Source organism: Halichondria panicea, chromosome 5 (assembly GCF_963675165.1).
Source record: "Halichondria panicea chromosome 5, odHalPani1.1, whole genome shotgun sequence".
Lineage (NCBI taxonomy): Eukaryota > Metazoa > Porifera > Demospongiae > Suberitida > Halichondriidae > Halichondria > Halichondria panicea.
In genome coordinates, this window is record NC_087381.1 from 3,823,334 (window position 1) to 3,846,074 (window position 22,741).

Below are 22,741 nucleotides of genomic sequence, written 5' to 3' on the forward strand. Positions count from 1 at the left end.
GTAGGCAGCAGTAGTAGTAGCAGTGCAAGCAGGACTAGACTAGATTAAAAAGTTGGTGGAAAGAATAACTGACCGTTTGGACGTCACCTGGCTGCCAGACTTTCATCTGGACTCTTCCCCCTGAGTAGCTGGCCTTTCTCTAAGCCACAAAACTGAGCAAGAAGCTGAAGAAGCAGCTAGACAGAGACATGTACCTAGCCTTGAGAATTGGGAGGCGTGGCTCAACTAGTTAGCCCAGCCCAGAGGAATTGTTACCGTGGGTACTGAACAACCGTAGAAGTAGGGCTACCCCTGGCTTTACTGAATTAACTAGCTGTGTCTGCTGTCTAGTTGGACCAGATTTAGCTAGATAATGGGGTAGAGAATAGTTGAGCGGTGCTGTGTGTAGCTTGAACTGTACTGGCTGGCAAGAATCTAGTAAGCACCCTATGCACTGATAACTCGTCAGAATGGAGGGTATGTTCTAGGGATCTGGACAGCTGTACATCCAAAGGAGCCAGGGAGTGCCAATCATCTTCTCCCAGTCTCTGACACGCTAAACAAAAGGAGCTAGAACTGGGAGTCCCAGCTAGAATTGCTAGCCGGATCTAGACTAATAGAATGACTTGGAGGCGTGGTGAGGCCGGATCCACACTAATTGATCGACCTAAAGACGCTCCTGTTCCAGATTTCACGAATGGCAAGGAAAGGGCTATCCCTCTCTCTTCAATCTATGATCAGACTCAAGCTTTTAGGTTGAGGCGGGTATTCGAGACTATAGTCACGGTAGATCTACCTGCAACAAGTTCTCATCCAGGTATGCCCATAGGTGTGTATAAGAGTAGGGTTAAAAGCTAGTATAAAAAGATAATATAATAAAATTTTTTTATACAGAGCTAAGTCCACCAGTCAAAAAAATACAAATAATGTATTCGAATGGTCAAAAGTTAAAGGTTGCAGAATATGCAAGACATCATGGCATTCGTTGTGCTGCAAAACGTTTTGGTATTCCTTCATCGAAGAAATTGACAAGGTACCATTAAAACCATCAAAACTTCTAAGAAAGAACAGAAAAGGCCAAGGACGAAAGGTCACCTATCCAAATCACGTTGAGGAAAAATTGAAGCAATGGATACTCGAAAAACGTGACGAGAGCTTCATTCCTGTAAGCACTACAATGATTAGAATGAAGGCACTTTCGCTAATAAAGCCATACTTAAAGCATCTGATGGTTGGCTAAGAAGATTCTTGAGACGTAGTAATCTTGTTTTACGTGCCAGAACATCAATGGCTCAAACTCTTCCTTCTGATTTGGAGAACAAAATTGCTCAATTCCGACAGGCTGTTTATGAAATGAGACTTAATGGCGACTTTGAGTATGACTTAATTGCGAACATGGATGAAACTCCTGTTTTTTTTTTTACATGGTTCCTTCAAAGACAGTTGACACCAAAGGTAAAAGGAGTATTCGAGTTAGGACAACTAAGTCCGAAAAACAGCGCATCACTGCTGTTTTATCTTGTACGTAATCAGGCAAAATGCTCCCTCCTATGGTTATATTTAAAGGAAAAACGCAGCGAGTAATTAAGGATATCTCCAATTCTCATGGTGCAGTTGTTTCCTTTCAAAAGGAAGCGTGGATGGACGAGATGCAAATGATCAAATGGATCGACGATGTATGGATCAAGTATACTAAGAAAAGGTGCTCGCTGCTTATTCTCGACTCCTGCACCGCACATCTGACCATGCGTGTACAAGACTCATTCAGACTTTCAAACACGAGTGTATTGGTTATTCCAGGTGGGTGTACATCAGTGCTCCAGCCACTAGATGTCAGTATCAATAAGCCAGTGAAGTCAGTTTTGCGGAAATGTTGGGAGACGTATATGATAGAGCAAGTGGATACTAATGGGATATATCACATAGCATTAGCAAGCCGACAAAGCAACATCTTGTCAACTGGATTTGTGAAGCTAACGAAACGCTGGACAGCAATCCCACGATTGTCAAGAAATCATTCCTCGTGACAGGAATATCTAACGCTCTAGGAGGACACAAAAGTGAAATGATCAGAGACAGTGTTGTTCAAAAAGAAATGGAGTTGAAATATTTGGAAGTGAGTCAATGGGCTATTGTTCTGAGAATCAAAGTGACAATGATCCGTTTTCAAGCTCTGATGAGTCAGCATCTGATCATGATACGCCATTGCACAGTGATGATGATAGTGACTCTATCTGTTCACCTGACTTTGAACCCCTATCAGATATTGATTGTGACTGAAAACTGTATAGGTACGTACCAGGTACATTCTTAATATTTATTCAAGCAATACTGTTACAAAGATGCAATACAGTGTTAGGCCACTCCAAGTGATACTCTGGTTTCTGGTCCTGAAGTTTTTCTAATTGCATGCGGGCGGGCGGCTTTTGTCATTATCAATTTCACCTTATGAATCTCATTATTTTTCAAAATTAATGAATATCATTATCACACTATTTTGTACCACATGGACCATTCTGCGCATGCATATATATAGTAGAGATAGAAATCCAAGAATAAAATCTGATGCGGGCGGTGGACCAGAAACCAGAATATCACTTGGAGTGGCCTTATGATAAATGTGACAGTGAAAACTGTATAGGTACGTACCAGGTATACATTATTTTATTCAAGCAATACTGTTACAAAGATGCAATACAGTGTTATGATTAATTAATACTAACTAGCTTTAGGTCCATCAGATCAGAGTCCACCAGTACCATTTTCTTATCCAACAACAAATCAGACAATTTATCAACCATTTTCTTCTTTGCCTTGAAGGTATAGATGCAGGGTACCGTATATCTTCTAATTTATCGGACAGCAAAAAATAATTATTTTGGAAATTGTCCGGGTATAATTGGAACAGATTTTTATAGAGCATGCAAAGTGTCTGGAATAATTAGAACAAGCAAGCAGCTGCATGTGAGCTAGCTAAGTTTAATAGAACAGTGTGCGACTGAATAGTTGCACTAGCTATCTAAAACTAGCTCTCAAAGCTATCTAATTGCAGCACTCTAAGTCTTACACTTGCCGTCTATTCAACTTTTCAAGGGTATCGTCCGGATATTTAGAACAAATGTAATATTAAAGCACTGGAGTGTCCGTTGTATTAGAACAACGAAAATTGCCCAAAAGAGTGTCCGGGGTAATTAGAAGTGTCCGATAAATTAGAAGATATACGGTATTTCTAGTCCTCCTTGGAGAAGAACAGAACGTTGTCTTCTACCACTTTTTTCACAAGAAATGTAACCACCACGTTGAATAAAATGCCAGAATATTCGAGATAATTCCCTGGGCACATGTCCAATTACAGTGTCATTTTTAATAACACCAACTGCAAAAGCTATCCTCTGGATTTCCATTTTCCTGTTTTGTCAACAGCTGTTCTCCTATTTGTGGATTCCACACATCTTTGTAGACATGGAACCCGCGTACACAACTTCTAAACTGACAAAAAACATTTTAGCTGCAGAGCTGCACGAAAGTTGCAGAGCTAGCCTCGGCCTAGCCTCGAATCCAGGCCGTATTTTAATCGGCCTGGTCTCGAGGCTAGCCTCGGCCTGGAATCGAGGCCGTGTACATACCTTAAATGGGGAATATTCGTTCTAATTACTATGGGACACCCTAATACAAGGGACACTTCGACTTTAACGTAATTTTTCTTGCTCTATTCCAAGGGACGTACACTGCAAGCCGTAACAATTTTTTTGTGTCCCGGTAATTCGGGTGAATACGGTATACATTATTGCATTTGGGAATTGTCTTCTATTGTTGAATTTTGCCCATGCAATTGTCATGTACACTGTACCTGTACAATATATGACAGTCACATGTCATGTAGTGCCTTTCATTCTATACATGTAGGTGTACTAGCGCCTTGTTAACCCATTCACAAGTTTTAGAATAAATCTGTTTGATGATCCCATTCTCTAGTAACTCTAGTGTATCTATTCACAAGGGAGTTGTGATAGAGTTAGCCTCGTCCCCCCGGCTAATGTAATGTTAAATAGAGCCTGGTATTCGTTGTCAGGGTTTCATTAGAAGTCATGTAGCTACATGTACACTGTAAAATCTACTGAAGATAGATTTACTGACCATCTAGAGGCTAAGTGTGTCTATCTGCTAGGGTTTCATTCTTGTATTATGAGTGGTACGATAATAATGAGTTTACAATTACGTAGCAGCTTAGTATTAATTATGAGCACCCAGTCTAACTACTTTGGGTACGAGTCAGTATTATCATCGTAACACTTACTGTACATGTATGCAGGTACATACATTGTACATGTATATACTGTTACATAATACTTATTCATGTATTTAAAATATGCCTCAATGATGAATGTTCTGCTCCATGCACATGCACAGGGTTCTCAGTTATTTGGACCTCATAATATGGACAACTGTAGTGTTGAGTTTAAAGTGAGCTTCGATCTGTATGTTAAATGTATATAAATTATACTGCATGTTCACATTGACCACCTATCATCGTGTACCTGTACCATGTTCACATGTATACATGTATGTATAGCCTTTGACTGATGAAGAAACCAATCACACCAATAGAGATCGTAGTGAAGAGTTCAAAATTATTGAAGAGGTAGGTAACTTTTTCGTGAGTCTAAAAATGTTTGTGTTGTGTTTGTGAATTTTTTAGTCAGAGTACTTAGTCTAGAGCACCCATGCCTCTTTTTGTTGCGAAATCAGTACCTGAAGAATTCTTTCGAAAATGACCCAGTCAATATTATACATGTACATGTACTTGTAGTAACTTGTGACCCTTAATGAATGTACTCGTATACATACATGTACCGTCATGCTTTGTTACAGTACTCATAATTCTTCTTTAATTGTAAGCGACATACTTCTGGAGGAAGTCAGTCGGTTTGTCACGTACAGTATGTAATGTGAAACCTGCCTATTGTAGTCGCCCTATAAGCAGGCCACCCTCTATAATACAGCACATGCACATGTACAAGTCATGCTGTGAATTTGCCATATCATAGGTAATTATCGAAGGTGAGGATAATATGTTGGACGATGTTCGAGAATGGCTAAGTCGCACCAAAGAAGCTGTCACATTAGCCAACGAAAAAGGAGCGACTGCACTGCATCTCGCAGCGTCTAGCTTTAGGATTGAAGTTGCAAAACTGCTGTTGGAGAATGGTGCAGGTAATGAACATGCATACTATTGCTCTGTGTGACGCGACAAAGGTCCCTGTGTTTTCTCCCCATTTTGTCAAGTATAATTATAGTGGATGTACATGTGTCATGTATAGCGCTCACTAACATTTCTGCCATGAGCACTTCTTAGTATTTGTACATGCAAGTGCATTTATTAACATGTAACATAATAATTATGTGTCAGTCAAGTCCTAGCTGTACATTACATGTACATGTACTTATTCAGGTTTCATAATTATGTGATTTGATCACATTATGATATTCACTGCAGATCATAGAATGGTTGACCAGGAAGAGAAAACAGTGCTACACTATCTATGTGCACTTCCCAGTGTGAAAAACATCACTGCGTTTTTCAAATTGCTCCAGGAGAAGTAAGAACATAACTGTTAAAATTTGTCAAGCTAATTAAGTTTTAAAGCTAGCCACGCTGCGGGATAGCTGGATGACTTAATTAAGTGATGATGAATCATGAGCAATTATTGCACACATAATTACTGTGCAATAAACCGTTTAAACATGATTGCATTCGATGAATCTCATTGGGCCTGGCTGTAGGTAACATGATCAGCAATGAACGTATACTGTACAGTTTGTTTTTCGTGTATACATGTACAGAACCAATTAATGTACATTGTACCCTGTATATTGATGCTACACAGTTCGTATCAATTTAATTCACAGGATTGATGTTAATGATGTTAAGGCCGGTGATGATGAAAACATGACGTCACTTCATTTTGCTGCTGAGAATGGTCATTTGGAGGTTGTCATTGAGCTTTTGAAAATGGAGGCTGACATGAAAGCTCGTGATGATATTGGAGACACACCTGTCCACAAGGCCGCAGAGGCAGGACAGACCAAGTAGGGGAACTTGTACACTGTCCAAATTTGTTCTAGTTTTTAAAAAAAAGTTGTTTGAAAAAGTGCAATGCTGTAACGCACAGTTAGTAGCTATAATGTAGTATAGCAAAATAGTGGCCATTGTTTTTCAAGTCTGTCAAACAGAGATGCTTATAATTATAATGAAAGCACCGCGGGTGCTGATGCCTCGGTGGATGTGCCAAACGTACAGTACATCCAGTCTAGAGAGTAGAATACCACAATAGGTGAGTAGTTGTATTTATAAATGTATCTCGATTGATCAAGATTGGAACATTTCTAAGAAATTAGTGCTGATATCATTGTACAGGTGAATAAATATAAGCTACAACATTATGCAAAAATATTTCCCCAAAAGTTGTTGTAGTGGGAAATCATTTTAGGTGAAAATGGGATGATCGTAAAAGTAATGTGTGTAACATCAAGTATTTCTGGACAAAATGTTCTTATCAAAAGTTGACAATTTATTCAATCTTATGTAATTTTTGGACCTTAGCCGTAAGATCTTTTTCAAATCTCTTCCTTACCGAAACGGCACTAAAAACTAGCGATTTTGAGCACTGCGGAGGATGTGTAGATAGCAACATCGAACCTTTCATAAGATTAGCCAAACTTGTTGTGACTAAGTTCCAAACCTTAGCCGGAAACCGTTGGCCTTTTCTCTCCCTAACCGATTGCCAACTACACGTATAACAATTGTTTACTGTTTTTATTAATCACCACAAACCCACCACCTTATGTTGTCATGGAAATTTTTTGGATATGTTGTGCTTATTTAATCACCTACACAATGGTATCAGCAGATTTTCTTAGAAATGTTCCAATCATAAGATATTTACATTTAGTGCAACTAACATGTACAGTACTCGCACATTAAATTTTGTGGTATTCTACTCTCTAGACTGTACAATTATGACATAAAACTACTACGTGTAGCTATTGCTAATACACATGATATCATGATCGATGACCGTTGATTTTTTTTGCTGCATGCAGACAGAATCACAGGGAAAGTCGAAGATGATTGACCATGATTGTTGCTAAAAAGGATACCAAAAGTATAAAACTAATGGCTGCTCTTGCAGCTCTCTTCTCACCCTTGCAGCAACACCAATAGCCGTTCTAGTGCAGAGCTAAGTAGAGTAGCAACACTTCATGGACAACGCATTCTTCTGAAAAGGCTGCAATGGCATTCCTATTATTTTGCAAATCCACGAATTAAAATGACTAGAAGCCTAGATAGAAACTCGATTACTACATGTAATTAATTCTTGAACAGCTGTAGCAGTCTACACACACACACACACAAACACACTACCGTGTACCTCGCTTGCGCATGCACACCGAGGCATAATTATGTAGTGTGGTGCTAACTGCTGACCAATAATGTACGTATGTATCCACTCGTAGAGTTCTGAAAGTGTTCTTCAAGAAGGATGCCTCATGTGCCACACTTTCTGGCTACAATGATGAGACCCCATTGCATAATGCTGTGTATGGGGGACACATAGAAACCATCAAGTTTATCCTAGAGCACAAACCCAATGTCAATACCAGGTGAGTATCTTGCTCTGTCAGCACAGGCCGTGGGCCAATAAACATTGAGCACCCAGCACTAGTGGCACACACTCATACATACACTGTGCATATACATGTAAATGCACTTGCAATAACCATAGATTGAAAAGGAAGGGGATTGGAAACGCAAATTTTTGCGTGAAACACTCCGCGTTATAGGGCGTGGCTAAAACTACAAAGGGATTATTTTATAATCAGCATGCTCATTACCTGTCTTGGCTGCCATACAATGTGCTGTACATAGAAATGGTGAAATTGATCACTTTTAATGTTGAATATTTTAAAAAGTAAAGAGAATATAGCTCTAAAAGGTCGACTAAGCAACGCAACCACTATCACTAAACAAATAAATGCTATAAAAGAAGGAATAGCCCTTACTATGAAGTCGTGAGAGGTCAAGGCCCGTGGTGTGTCTAAAAGTATACTAAAGCAGTTTGAAGGACTATACTGCAAACGTTTATGAACAGTAAAGCTTATCCATGGCATAAAACCATTCTATATAGCACTTAGATACATAATAACCAAGTCAAGCAATGTCTTTTGCTGTTTAGGCTTCGCAGCAGGGAAAGAGAAAAGTTGACATGGAGTAATTCAAGCTATACTTAACAAAACTAAAAACAGAGTAAAGACAGCGGACTTAGACAAGTTAGAGCTTGTCAGTGGTGTAAACTTACTTCTCTAGAGTAACCTCCCAGCGTCTGAGTGATCGCTAGTGCATAGGAGAGCTAGAAACAGTTGAAATACAACCAGAGTACGGTCATAACAAAAATAATTGCGAGCGCGAAATCATAACGCAGAGTGTTTCAACCATTTACACAGGGAGGCCTGGTCGTTTCCAATCCCCTTCCTTTTCAATCTATGCAATAACATACTATTCAGTCTCTACATGTGCTGTATAGACATGTATGTACATATACATGTATCAATTACATTACCTGTAAGTAACTTATCTGGGTCAGTTACCGTTGCAAGCTAGGTGTTTGTTGGGTCGTAGCTTATCAGGTTTTCTCACTTTTTGTAGGCTCATGCATGCAGTGATTATCTATAACCTTAATTGTCACAATTTTCAGCACTAGCCTGAACACTATTTTGCTTCTGCCACATACATGTACATGCATACATTACAGGTCCACTAATGATGAAACTCCTCTCCATTTGGCAGCGATTGAAGGGAGCATTGAAATTGCCCAGCTTCTTCTCGATGAAGGTGCTGAGGTCAACCCTCCTTCCAACAAGAAATTTACAGTAAGATGTGTGATTACGTAAATGTATAATAACTGATAATTCACCTGCACACGGGTAGTGATGTAAGACCTTGATTGTTGGTTAGTGCTTGTACAGCCAATTTATTAATACATGGCGCCATTCAATTACCTGGACTGTTAAATGAATGTAATTTTGTACAAGCAAATTTACCTATAATATATAGACATTGTACATGCATGTACCTACTGTGTACGTGCTAGCCTCGTCCCCAGGCCTAGTTGTCTCTATTATAACTCTAGGTCGCCAACTAGGCCTGGTAAAGATTTTATATGATCGTGCCTGTCATGTTGGTAAACTGTATCGTAAAACATGTTGTAAAACTAGTTGTGCGTGGCTTATAACCTTACCAAAACCACTGCACTGAGAGCTAGCTATAGCTACCGTAGCTTTATAAACTAAGACCATGCATATGCTACCTCTAGTGTCAGAAGGCACATATAGATCCTTAATATCCAGATGTTAAAAACATATTCCAGAACTTGGCATGTACATGTAGCATTAACTTGAGACAACTCGACCTGGGACGAGGCTACATGTACATATGTGTGTACATGGCGTGCTTTCAACTTGGTGTGGCAGTCTAATCATGATGTTCCAATCTCTCCTCCAGAAATCTCCCTTCCACAAGGCTGCTTTCTACGGTCAAACAAAGTTGGCAATCTTTCTTCTGGAGAAGAATGCTGATGTCAGCAATGCAGCATTCAGAGATGTCATCTCCGAGGGCTATGAGTAAGTCTATTATAATTTTACTTAAGTAAGTAGTTAATGTTGTGTGCTTCAGGACCATTGCTAAGGCAATCATTGAAAAGCACCAGTGGCCACTCGCTCTTCGTGGGAGATACAAACGCCGGGGAAAGTATACGACAGCTTTGAGGGAACTGATTGTGAAAATGCCAGGTATTGTGATATAAGACCTATTCGTATGTGTATGTACGATGTACATGTAGCTTGCTGTGTGCATGTACATGCATGCACATGTACTGTAGCTTTTATGTTATTAACAACAAACCATTTTTAATACACATGCATGCTTTACAATTGTCAATGCTTTCTTCAGCTGTTGCAGAGCAAGTGCTAGATCACTGTATCGTTGAAAGTGCTGACAACAATGTTCATGAAGACACTAACTACAGCGTTGTTTACAACTATGAGTTCCTCGAAGATGTTCACGAGGGCTCTGGCTCTACGTAAGAATAATTACACACCTGGCTTACATGTATAATTGTATATACATTTCTACCGGTACATGGTATAATTATACAGTACATGTAAGTTTTTAAAGCTAGTGAAGTCCACTCTAGACCACTTTAAGTGTGATGCAGTTACAATAATTATAATTACATGTATTATCTCACTGAAGACACTGAAGTACACATGTAGTTGTTCGAAAATAGAAAATAGAGTTTTGCCATTATTTTTATTACTTTCTCTTTTACAGAGAAGTCTCAGAGGTGAGGACAAAGAATATAGTGAAATCTGACGAAGCAGATAGTGGGGGGAAGAAAAAGAAGACACATAATACTCATGGTTGCAGCTATGAAGAAATTTGTGGCAGAGACTCTCCTCCCACTTGGGGTCCTTCTGCATTCAGCAAGGAAAAACATCCTCTGCAAATCATGGTACAGTTAGCCTCGATTATCCAAACCCCTGAATTCTCGATTATCCAGATGAAAGATTCGGCCACATTTAATAGCAAACACGTACAGTACTTGCACATGCGATTTAAGTGTCCACGTGGTTGAATAAGTGTACTAGCTGTCTGAAAATGCATGTTCTATGCTTTGTGATTGCAGGTAGATCGAAAAGAGTTAAAACTGTTGAAACATCCAGTTGTCGGCTCTCTACTTCATTACAAGTGGAATAAATTTGGGTTGATTGGGTACATTGTCAATCTACTGACCTACGCCGTGTTCCTATCTCTGCTCACTGCTTTTGCCCTGCTAGTACCCAACCCACAGTCTCCTCAGTGTAAGCGCTGGGTACTCGTGTCATTGTGTAATGCAGCAGAGGCACTATAATTATGATTGTACATGATAATGTTTATATTCTAGTCAATATTATTTTGTGAATACAAGTGCATCTACATGTACGTATTGGCATGTATAATATTGCATAATTATAGTACAACATTTTAATGTACATTGTAACTGTGTTGTAAAGTTTGTATTTATTCTGCAGGTGTGAACAGCACAGTGCTTACAGAAAATGGAACATTGGTCTACTGTCCATTAAGTGATATATTTTGATAAGGCCTGTATGAAGTTTATACTACACGTATTTGTACTGCAGGTATTAACAGCACAGTGCTTACAGAAAATGGAACATTGGTCTCCTGTCCATGTAAGTGAGAGTACAATGTACGTGCACACTAGAAGGTACACATATACTATATATAAATGAAAGCACCGGAGCCAGAGAGATACATGCTGTGCAGACGTCACACGCACAAATTTGACCTACACCACCATTAGAGTACTTGTGAACTCCTCGCAGCCTTTAAAACCAGTATCTCTGGCTCCTAGTGAGTGAGGTGTTCTTGTTTAGTGTGTGGTGTGACGCTAAACAGGAACACCTCTTTAGGGCCAAGATACAGGCTGTGCAACTCAACTAGGCACCCAGATATGACTAGCCTCGATTCCAGGCCGCGAAGAGAAAGGCGGCCTGGTATACTTTGTATGCACATGCGCGAAATAATTGACAGCAATTTCATCATACAAATTGTAAAAAAACGGACAAAGTTACAAAAAGGATAATTATGACAATGTGACCACAATGGCAGCTTTCAGAGACACTAATCAAAGTAAATAATTATGCTGCAGCAGTGTTGCTTGTTCTAGCTCTGTTTATCTAAGAGGCAGTTCAAGAAGGCCTCCCAGACAGCTAGAGCTGCCAGCTAGGAAGAGTGGTGGACTAATACATCAGTAGATCATTAATGAATAACTTCCCGAGTGTCGAGTTAAAGCTTGCATTCAGGAGTGATCATTAGCTTCTTGATCTTCAGCAATGACTTCCTGTCGAACATAAAGGCAGAAGACTTGCCTGGTCCATATTACCACAACCTCATCACGTCAGGGGACCCACAGGAACACATGCTTTTCCCCTAACATCTGTAGACTTGGCTTGATACAATAAAGGGCGTAAGAACTCAGTTATCTTTGCACAATACTTCTATGTAACTTTACGCTCTCAACAACAACCCCGCAATAACCACGCCCATTATTGGCCGGCTTCTTCCGGTTGTTCCTGTTTAGTGGCCCTACATGTGCATATGCACATCGAGGCATAATTATAGTGTATCAATTAGCATGCATGTAAAATTAATTAATGCAATGCATAAATTATTATAATATGAAGCTGTGTGTAGCCTCCCCACTGTGCAATTAATGTCATTTTCTCCATGTAAATTAGTCAAGCACTATATTTATCTTGCAGCTACTACAGATGAGTTAAAGGCATTTATCATTGCATCATCGGCTATTGTACTGCTCTTGGCTTTAGCTCGGTTTTTCTTTGAGATAATCCAGCTCTACACCAAAAGATTGTCTTACCTTACTGACTGGATTAACTGGGTAGAAGTCATTCAATATGTCACTACAATAGTATTTGTGGTGGTGTATAATACGGACAATTTCTGTGTCTTGAACTGGCAGTGGCAAATTGGAGTGATTTCCATATTCCTTGGGTGGATTAATCTCATCGTGTTTTTTTCAAAGCTACCGTTTGTAGGGATTTACGTTCTCATTTTGATTAAAATTTCCATTACCTTCTTCAAGATGCTGCTCTTGACCATGCTGTTGATAGTGTCCTTTGGGATACCATTCTTCATGGTTTTCTTTGACGCGAATGCCATTGTAAGTCATTGTACGTGCATAATGTATATGTAGAGCTTTTTATGGTTTGCACATTTGCACTTACATAGCTTTAATCATTACAGCGTTCTCCATTTTCGGATGTTCCCCGATCGTTGCTGAAAGTGATGACCATGACAACTGGTGAGCTGGACTATGACACAATTTTTCGTCTGGACCCGTCTGGTGGAAGTGATGATGCAGAAGAAATACGTTTCCCTCCGATTTCATTTATTCTCTGGATCATGTTCATCATACTAATGCCAATTATCCTTACCAACATGTTGGTATGTTCGTTCGTACTGCTTGTTCTAAACGGAACGTTACGTTATCAAATTAACGTTTCTGTTTGCCACAAATACAAATGTAGTAGCAATGTGTTTTCCACTCTATGCAGTATGGAGACAGTTTTTTTCTTCTTATTCTCACAGACTAGTTTAGCAGTCGGTGACACTGAGGAAGTTCAGAAGGAAGCACAACTGCAAAAGCTTGCACTACAGGTAAGCCAAATGGAAAGCACGTAAAGGTGCTGTTGCCTCGGTATGACTAAGATTAGATTACCTCACCTTGCATGCGCAGTGTGAGTCGTGTGCACCATGAAATTAATGTGTATTCGTATTTATTATTGCAGCATTTTGCTGGTTCCTAGCTGTCTTACTTAATTATAATTATGCTAGTGCTTATGCTTTAATTGTGCTACATGTACATGTACAAATGCTTTTGAAATTGGCTAGCACAAAGGATTTTTAGAACCTCCTAAATTCAAGAAAACGTCCCTTTAACTTAATATAACAAATGTACGTAAATGCCGGCTAAACTTGTTTCAAAAACATGTGTACCCTAGCTACATGTACATGTATAATTATTCAGATTTGACTCTTTCACAATAATTATGTAGGTTGATCAAGCATTGTCGATGGAAGAACTGGTAGTTATTTTTCAGAAATGGTTCAAGTGTTGTGTGCCTAAAGGTTGGAAGCGGACTAAGCCATGGCGAAAAATATTTCCAAATAAAGAATGCAGCACAATTAAGAAACTTGGATTCACATTGTGGGAAGGAGAGCGTTATGATGATATTCAAGCCATTACTCGTGTTCTGTCCCCTCCTGAGGTATACATGTAATTGTGTTCTTGTAAAGTCTTAGTGAGTCACTGCTCTGATTGAGACACATACGTGTATGTATACGTAGGCTAGTTTTCCATGGCAATTGGTGTAATCATTTTGACCACCCTGTGTGTGTAATGTCCATTAACAGTGTCAGAATAAAAATCAAGGTTTTCGCAACTGCAGAATGCAAACAAAGAAGTGCTGGATATAGTTGACACACTAAATGAGAATGTATCTAAAATTGAAACTTCACTTCAGGAATTCAAGATATCTGTGGTGGGTAACAGTGTTTCTTTCTTAATTAAACGTTAGCGTGCAATTAGAAGCCTTGCGATGCTTGTTACTCATGCTATATTAATACATGTACATACGTGTATACATGACGTGTTGTAGTATTGCACTCTTAACCATACTATAATCAAAGAATTAATAGCACCGAGTAATGGTAAATTAAGTCTCTCTGTGCCTGTGCACAAGGCAGCACTGAGTGCATTTACGTATAGTAGTCTGGGGGCCAGACCTTTTCTCATGGGGAAAAAAGAGAGAAGAGGTCTGGATACTCTTGCAGCATTTCCGTGTGCTCTTGGAATGTAGAGACTTACGACATTAGATGTCATTCATCATTATTTTCATATTAAAATTCACATGACATAGGAATCGGCTCTGGCCACATTCCACTAGAGCACACGGAAATGCTGCAAGAGTCTCCAGACCTAATCCTAGCTCTACTTGATTTTGCCCCCGAGATAAAGGTCTGGCCCCCATACTACTCGCCAATGCCTGTTACGATTACTATTAATTCAGAACATGTATTGCACTCAACAATAAACTCTGCATACAATGCATGCAGAGTTTACTAAAATTAATCATGCACATGTAGATCATTATACTTTGTCATTAATGCAGAAGGAAAATGATGATAAAATACGCAGTATGGATAATACTCTCAAGGTTAGGTTGTCACCAGTAATTATTATGATTGTGTCTAGTTATATAATTATTTTATGTATCTCTAATTCTTTCGAGTGCAGTTACTTTTGGAAAAAGTTGGAGAGGAGAAAGTTGGAAGCAGGAGGAATCGTTTTAATACGATTTAACTGTCGAAATTTGTTAGATCTATTATATAGGGATTTTGCTTATTAATTGCTGTATAATTAATTATCAGGTGCATTTATTATTAATTTTGTTTCTACTCCACAATAATGTATAATAATTATTATTATTATGTTGAATGGATGATCTCTGTCAGCACTTGTTGATCGATCGAGCTCCTAATTAATTAATTTATACAGCGCGGATCTTTCGAACAGTGGACGTTAATTATCTACCGTATATAGTACACTATTTTTGAGGGGCTTAATTTTCGCTCATCTCGTGGGTAATAATTAGCAATAATTATTAATATAATACATTGTAGAATTATCTGCTATAACGAGCAAAGATTAAAGGCGTGACTTCCGGGTAAGCAGTCATATTATTTCCATGAACATTGTGCAAAGAAATGCTTTTAGAGGCATGCATGCATGCATGCATGCATATTCTACGAAAATAATAATTATTAGCCTCGAAAATTTCGCTATACACAATATGTAATATTAACATCAATAACGACACATACAATAATCGGTTTATAGCTATAGGAAGTATAATAATTATTTATTATACTCGTAAAAATAATATGAATATTGTGATGGTGAAACAGCGGCAAGATGTTATAGTGTATGCTATAATTATACTATTATTGTTCAACACAAACACGTATACACACAATGATACAGTGTATATAAACAGCAACAGTGATTTTACAAACTTGTCCCCTCGATTTGGTACTCTCGAACATCAGGCACACTATCAGTAAACTTGATTCTCTGCTCTTCAAACATCGATTTCCTTTCAACATCTAGTAAAATAATAATAATTATTATCACCACATGCATGCAAACAAACATGCACCCAGGGTCCGTCAAGCAGGGAATTATACCCATTCCACAATTAAGACGAATCTAATTATAGGCTAGCTTGCAATTCTTCTGAGAGTGGGCCTGGTAATAATTATTAACGATTGCTTGCGCATGTGTTAATCTCACCCCGGTATCTGGGGGCTAATTTGGATAACATCGTATTATGCCAAAGGCGTATACGCCTTGATTATGCTCAGTAAAACAATGATGTCATAACGAACGAAAGTGGGTTGAAGGAATTAAGAGATAAAAAGTTCGGAATGTTTCGAACCCTTGATAGCATTCTGATATAGCTATCTCTTAGCCTTTATTCGGAGGTGGTTGTTAACAGAGGTTCCACTGTACAATAATTTTCTAACTGATAAACTTACTTTCAATGCCATTGCTAAGGTCTACTTTGACATGTTCTGAGCTCCCATTTTGAAGAGCTGACACTGACATGCCGTCAATGTGCTCTCCTTTCTCAACGTGTGGTGTTGACCCATTGCCAACATTCACTACTTTCTGAGATTGTACTACATACTCTTCATAAGGTGGTGGTGACTGTGATGGTGTATTGTCACTAGTCTCTGGTAGCTTGATATCTGTGATTGCATTAATTGACAGCAACTCAAAAATGTATCAGGACGCGTATGGTTAGCTTAACACACCATGATCATCTGCATGACTGCTTCGGTCTGTATGACTGCTTCGGTCTATACGACTGCTTCGGTACGTACCTGACTTCGAACCTCGTAATGTTGATGTTTTGAACGAGCTCAACCGCTCCTGCAAAATTTGAATGATTTATATAAAGTGCAATATTATAATACTTACAGTTGGTTTCATCATAAACTTACCAAAATGCTAGATTTGTGATTTAAATCAGAAGATGAGAAGTGTTTGCTAAGAAATTCTGATTCTGACAATTTGCCCCTCCACCACTTCTTGTAGCCTTCTCTAACCTGCAAAAATCCATAACCATGCCAGTCAATTTCAACTTCACACTATAATTACATTCAATGCTGTACTATTAACGAACCTGTTTCGACAATGGAACAAATAAGATGAATATTATGAAGCCCTAAATAAATGAAGAAATTACAAATCATCATAACCACAAAAAGTGTTTCTGAGAATTTACCTGCAATCCGACGAAGATAGAAAAAATGAAGGCAAGGGCTATGGTTTCAGTGAAAACTGCCACTCCAATGATCCATGGAATACCCATACAAATAAGTAACACCACACTCGATTTCAGCCATTGACTGCAAGGAAATTAGAGTACAATATCCAAGGCAGCAACGGACAACCCACAACTTACGCTATGCTTGTCAAGCGGGACTTTTGCGACTGGCGCTTGGTATGCTTCCTCATAATGTACACAGACATGATGAAGAATCCTATGTTGATCTACAAGAGTGACAAGAATTTCTAACGAGTGCGGCTGACTTAAAGGCAAATGAACTCACCAATATAATCAGTATGACTGGTGCAATGAATGCCCAAACAAACCCAGTATCATAACGAAGCCAACACCTACAGTATATACACATGTACTGCAGTTGCTTGCAAGATTACGATGATAATTATACATACGTGTACGTACAACAAAGACGAGATATAATTACAGTCTATATAGATATAAACGTACGCATCACTGCTTCCATAGTGGGGTTCTCCATCTGAACCTCTCAGGGCAAAGCCCAGTGGAACAGTTAAGCACAGGTAGAGCAGAGGCAAACCTACATGCATGACAGGCATTACTTGCCATACACGACTTAAACCTCATCAACTGCAACTGTGAATCAACTGACTATAGCTGTGCTACTTCTTAACAACTCCCTATACCTGTACACTGCAAGTTGTGTATAATACTCACCATAGCTCACTAGAGCAAAGAATGCCATGTACAGTTTTGGCCTTTTGACAAACACTTGCACAAGAACAACATACAAAACAACCCCTTCCATGAGCATCCACATGAATGTAACCAGGAAGGCATAGTGCAAAACAACAGCAATTGACTGACAAAACACCTAGAGGAAGGAGAAAGTTAATGGTTTGTTTATAAACTGTCTCATAAGAGACTTACAACATTGTCTGTCTTGTCCACTGTGGTGACAAACAGCAGTTGAGCAATAAACAAGCATCCACACAAGTTGACGTGGATAAAATTACGCATTCCCCATAGCGACCTGTTGTCACGGGCAGCATGAGATAAGCATGCATTATGTGCATACATGCATACTATAATCATACAATGTGTATACATGCAATTATATGCATGCATGTACATGTACATGTATTTACAGCTTACTTGACTATTGTGAGGGCCAGGATAGTCAACACAAGACAGAAGAGAGAAATGGACACACTGACATAACTAACAATTTCAAGTTGACGGATAATTTCTTCGGATGTCTACAACAAATGAATTGCAAGTCACATGATTATTGTCTATTGATGTATATATCATGTATACCGTATTTACTTGATTAAACGCCCAGGCGTTTAATTTATATCAAAGTCTGTAAAGGGGCGTTTAAACGAGATGGGCGCTTATTTGAAATTGTTAAGTCTATTCCTGCATAGCAGCAGTTATTATGCTCTTTTTGGCTGCTGCCACAGCTCTCAGCTTAAATCTTAAGTCATAGGAGTGGTGTTTCTCCCTCTGTGTCCTCTCTGCCATCATAAATAGTATTCTATCCTGCCATTGTTTCAGCTTTTTCCACGTGCTAATTCAGCTCCACCCACAGTGCCACGCCCCATATATGGGCGATTATTTAAGATGGGCGTTTATTGACAAAGACAGAGCTTTTACCATGGGCGTTTAAACAAGGAAGGTGTTTAATCAAGTAAATACGGTATGCATGTACATCAATTCTTACATTTATTCCAGGGCTCAGAAGAATGGCGAAATGTGTAAGATGAGTGCACTCACAAACAGACACAGTTTCATTGCTCAGCTCATCATTCCTTGTACAACTTTCATTAGACCAGGCATGCCTGTGTGTCGATCAACAAATCATTCAAGCTAAACATAATTATGTTAAATTGATCTGTATACTCTAGCAAGAAATGTATAATTTTTTGGTGGAATAGTTGCATATTAGATTTGCACTCTATTTATAATTACTATTATAAGCAACAGTTTTAGTTTCAGATAACCGTCAACGTCGCCATGGAATGTTACTCACGATGTTAAGTTATAGAAGACACAATCCAGCTGAGTATTGTTGTCCTACGGATAAAAACAACAAGAATTATTATAATATATCAGGTAATTATGCAATTATGTACTGATGGCAAAGCTCGTAAGCTAAGCGGATAGATATCCAGTACTGACATTCGTGTGCCCAGTGAGACTATTATAAATTGTATCTGATTCATACCAAAAACCTCACACTGTTAGTTGTACGTGCATGCAATTGAGGTTCGTAAAGTTTTACACAAAAATATAGTAAATTCGTGGGTATAAATGTTTGCGGTACATGCAAAAACGTACCACAAACATTTATACATGTACCCTCGAAATAATTATACTCGCTACATGTATATACGGTAATGTAGCTAGTATAAGCAAAGTATAATTATAAGCAATACTATGGCGTGCAATCTTTCCGCATGTTTACTGCAAATTTTTTGAGGCAATTGGGAGAACACAGTCCATGTGCATTCTAATTACGACAGTTGGTGCTTGCATTAGTGCGGTTCTATAATTAGAACGACTACGGTAAACACTTCAGAACTCACAGTTTTGTTGACTACAAGCTGATAACGCACTGGGTCACTAATATTAAGGTTGGACGCATCACAGTTGTCGCACAGCACACTGGAGCTGATGACTGGCATCTTTTCACTATAATTATGTACATAGATAAACATTAGCATGCGGCTTCCATGATAGTGGTGGTGGATATTGAACATATAATTATAATCTCCAAAAAAATGATTCTTGATATAAACAGACCTGTCTATTCCAGGGCCGGATGGGAGGGCATTGGACAGATTCTTGAAGAAGAATGATGCAACTTTGACTGAATGAATTAATGCAGAGCAAGAGTTCGGCACAGTTTCAACATCGGGTATTTAAATTGCACGAGAATTACTAAAATTATTGTGCTGGTCACATACTAAAATGCATACATAATTATTTGTACATGTACATTAACATGTGCACAACTATTGTAACAACGAGTGTTGCAAGCGTGCGCTTGCTAATGCCTCTCGCCATGTTATGCTTTCTTATTTATAATTATGCCTCAGTTGCGCATGCGCAGCGAGGTATACGTACGGTAGTGTGTCTGTGTCTGTATACAGACTAGCTGCTACAGCTGTGAAGGAGGCTAGCCTGCATGCAACTAAACGTATATCATGATCATGATCATAATAGCTAGTAGCTTGGACACATCCACCGAGCCATCAGCACCCGCGGTGCTTTTATTAACTATACATGTACTATATGTACAGCAGTGTACATGTATGTATGTGCAATAATAATGCATGTATTGTACGTACCTCCTTCTCCAAAGTCAGAAGGTAGAGTAATGATGTTGCCACCTATCGAAATGCCTTCAAAACGTCCGGAGCTTCCATTAGTCACCATCAATTCTACAAAAACATGTTATTTTGTATAGTGAAAACTAATTAATGATTCCAGTACATTGTAAATTGTCATTGTAATAGCACAATTATTATTCGAAAACAAGCCCATGCAGTTACACATGTAGAGCTCTTGAAAATGTGCAATTACTGGTCCCGAAGACGTACCCCCAATTCGATACTCTGTTCATTGTACATACAATCCCACAATGGCCTGAGATGATCTTCAAGGATAGAAGCAAACATGCAGACGTATGATGATAAAATACTACCCATTTTCTGTCAATAAACAAAAAAGGGGTGGATCTGCAAATAAGTCAGAGTTCACAAAGGTTGTCTGGCAGCACATCTTTGCAATGTTTTCTGACTCTTATACAGTCAAAATCCAAGAACATGGCTAGAAGCCTAAAAGCTGTTAATTTTCATCACGTTGCAACCGTTGAGCAGTACATTACAGCTGGAATATCGTTGCGGCTGCGCCTCGAGACAAAATTACAGTGCAGTAATAGAACTTACATCCACAAAATAGAAGTGTCTCGAAAATTTCGCGCTATACGGTATATTATATCAACATAAATTATTTTGCTACGCACGAGTCTGAAGAGGCCTTCAAAGTAAGCAAAACTAGCTATAACTCAAGTGCAAATGCACAACTGATATTCAATTACTAGTATTAAGCCTATAGAAGCTCTTCCTTGCACTTCATTAATCAGTGAGCAGCTGTAGCAGCCCAGATCGACAGACAGACCGACAGACCGACAGAGAGACAGACACAGACACACACGCTTTCATTAGTTTTTTTATTTGTTCAAGAAAGTATAAGCACAGAGAAAAGAGCCATGCTTGACGGTACTAAAACTCAAAGCGCCGGCAGAAACACGGAAGGTGCTCTCCAACAAGATGGCTATAAGCTTCCATGGGTCCACGGGCGCGGTTTAGATACATTTTATCCAAGAAGAGCTTGCAACTCCAGTAAGGGACCTCGAATGGTCAACGCTGGAGTCAAGGAAGCTCTTGAGCATCTGTAGGAGTCGACGTGTTGCTCAACTAGCTCTTTGACGGCTGCAAAATTCGGCATAGTTTTGTTATTTTTTGCAGTCTGCATCGTGGATTGAATTGTTGCTAGGGGGAGGTCCTTTTATAGTGCTGCCGTCACGTGGTATAAGTCAGATATGCCACACCTACTCGGAGGATATGCACCCCATATATCCTCTTAGGTGTGGTATATCCTATACATATAATTATGTGATCATTAGATTAGCAGTAAACTGAAACTATACTAATCTATTTTTAGCATCCAGTCCACACCATCATAACAACCAACTTCCTTTCAGAGTTTACCCTAATAAGGAAATGAAACCAAGGTGCGGCATTGCACCCACCTACTGTACTTAAATGTATCTGCAGTTTGAATATACCTTTGGTTACCAGGCAACTATGAACACTGTGATTGGAATGTAGAGTGAGTTTAAGCACTACACCCATCAACCAATTAGCTTCCTTACAGTATGTCTGTGGGAAGTGCATGTACACAACAACATGATGACAAAAGGAACATAAAAGAGACACTGGGCGCCCACTGCAACAACACTACTGAAACACTAGCTGTCACAGGCATGAATGTGTGCAGTTAAAATAACTAAAACAAGCACTTACGGAATCCATCGGTCTCTAGCTTTGGCTCCCTGTCATCATATACTCTGAGAGCAAACTGGTCCAAAGTGTTGAGCACACTACTTACTGCTTCTTGGTCTGCATTCTACAGTCAACACACCATTAATATTAAAATGCACGCAAACAAAGCCACTGTGACTATCATATCTTAATTGGGCCAACTAAGAAACAATAATAATATATAACTAAGATAACTAGGATATCAACATAGTTACCTTAATGTTATAGACAGGTATAGCTTTTTCAGATTTTTCTCTGCATTTAGGGTACTAATTTTGGCGGATTTGTAGCAAATTCATTACCACAATGTATTAGTCAAAAGATGTACAAGTATGAGTTTTAAGGTTGAATGGAAAGTTTGGATTCAGATACAGATGAGAAAAGGGCTAGCTTATAATTATATACTCTCAAAAGTACATTAGAAAAAAAGGAAATTTTTGTTTTATATTTTTAATGAGATTCATAATTTTTTAATTGCTATTAGCGCGTACTTAATTTAGCGTTAATCACCAATTTGCTAAAATTAGTACCCGTTTATAATAGTAGGCACTGTACGCAAAAAATTCATTCAACATACGGAGTACCTTAATTAAGGTGACATACATAATTATATTTTCATGCTGCAGTTCGTTCGT

At 38.8% G+C, this 22,741-nt stretch overlaps 2 protein-coding genes across 4 annotated transcripts in view; one reads left to right on the top strand and one right to left on the bottom strand.

Annotated features, from left to right (window-relative positions):
- Positions 1-22,741, bottom strand: part of LOC135335883 (adhesion G protein-coupled receptor E2-like) — a 43,242-nt gene that overhangs the window by 15,410 nt on the left and 5,091 nt on the right. For 2 of the 3 annotated variants that reach the window (XM_064531541.1, XM_064531539.1), the window contains 18 exons: positions 22,089-22,191; positions 20,349-20,441; positions 19,801-19,867; positions 19,584-19,689; positions 19,028-19,071; positions 18,719-18,836; positions 18,148-18,251; positions 17,923-18,025; positions 17,710-17,866; positions 17,482-17,572; positions 17,300-17,366; positions 17,152-17,240; positions 16,972-17,095; positions 16,870-16,911; positions 16,688-16,792; positions 16,499-16,616; positions 16,220-16,432; positions 15,459-15,787 (listed from right to left, as the gene is read on the bottom strand). In XM_064531541.1, coding sequence (XP_064387611.1) covers positions 15,690-15,787; positions 16,220-16,432; positions 16,499-16,616; positions 16,688-16,792; positions 16,870-16,911; positions 16,972-17,095; positions 17,152-17,240; positions 17,300-17,366; positions 17,482-17,572; positions 17,710-17,866; positions 17,923-18,025; positions 18,148-18,251; positions 18,719-18,836; positions 19,028-19,071; positions 19,584-19,689; positions 19,801-19,867; positions 20,349-20,441; positions 22,089-22,191 — 1,842 coding nt within the window. In that variant the 3' untranslated portion in view covers positions 15,459-15,689. Of the gene's footprint in view, positions 1-15,458; positions 15,788-16,219; positions 16,433-16,498; positions 16,617-16,687; positions 16,793-16,869; positions 16,912-16,971; positions 17,096-17,151; positions 17,241-17,299; positions 17,367-17,481; positions 17,573-17,709; positions 17,867-17,922; positions 18,026-18,147; positions 18,252-18,718; positions 18,837-19,027; positions 19,072-19,583; positions 19,690-19,800; positions 19,868-20,348; positions 20,442-22,088; positions 22,192-22,741 lie in introns of those variants that run through there. The other variant, XM_064531540.1, reaches the window with a different exon arrangement.
- LOC135335918 (transient receptor potential cation channel subfamily A member 1 homolog) lies at positions 2,538-15,119 on the top strand. Its single transcript, XM_064531622.1, has 22 exons — positions 2,538-2,620; positions 4,390-4,443; positions 4,553-4,621; positions 5,028-5,193; positions 5,477-5,579; positions 5,890-6,069; positions 7,498-7,644; positions 8,793-8,910; positions 9,542-9,660; positions 9,713-9,828; positions 9,989-10,118; positions 10,370-10,550; positions 10,725-10,899; positions 11,110-11,163; positions 11,221-11,271; positions 12,364-12,782; positions 12,866-13,066; positions 13,211-13,279; positions 13,678-13,890; positions 14,071-14,163; positions 14,794-14,838; positions 14,919-15,119. The coding sequence occupies exons 2-22, from the start codon at positions 4,417-4,419 to the stop codon at positions 14,982-14,984; spliced, it is 2,742 nt and encodes a 913-aa protein (XP_064387692.1). The 5' UTR covers positions 2,538-2,620; positions 4,390-4,416; the 3' UTR covers positions 14,985-15,119.

Bases quoted from the DNA above. Each gene is read 5' to 3' on its own strand.
- LOC135335918 (XM_064531622.1), top strand. From the start codon at position 4,417: ATGGACAACTGTAGTGTTGAGTTTAAA. The intron at 5,194-5,476 runs GTAATGAACATG...TATTCACTGCAG, and splicing joins GCTGTTGGAGAATGGTGCAG to ATCATAGAATGGTTGACCAG. The intron at 10,119-10,369 runs GTAAGAATAATT...TCTCTTTTACAG, and splicing joins CACGAGGGCTCTGGCTCTAC to AGAAGTCTCAGAGGTGAGGA.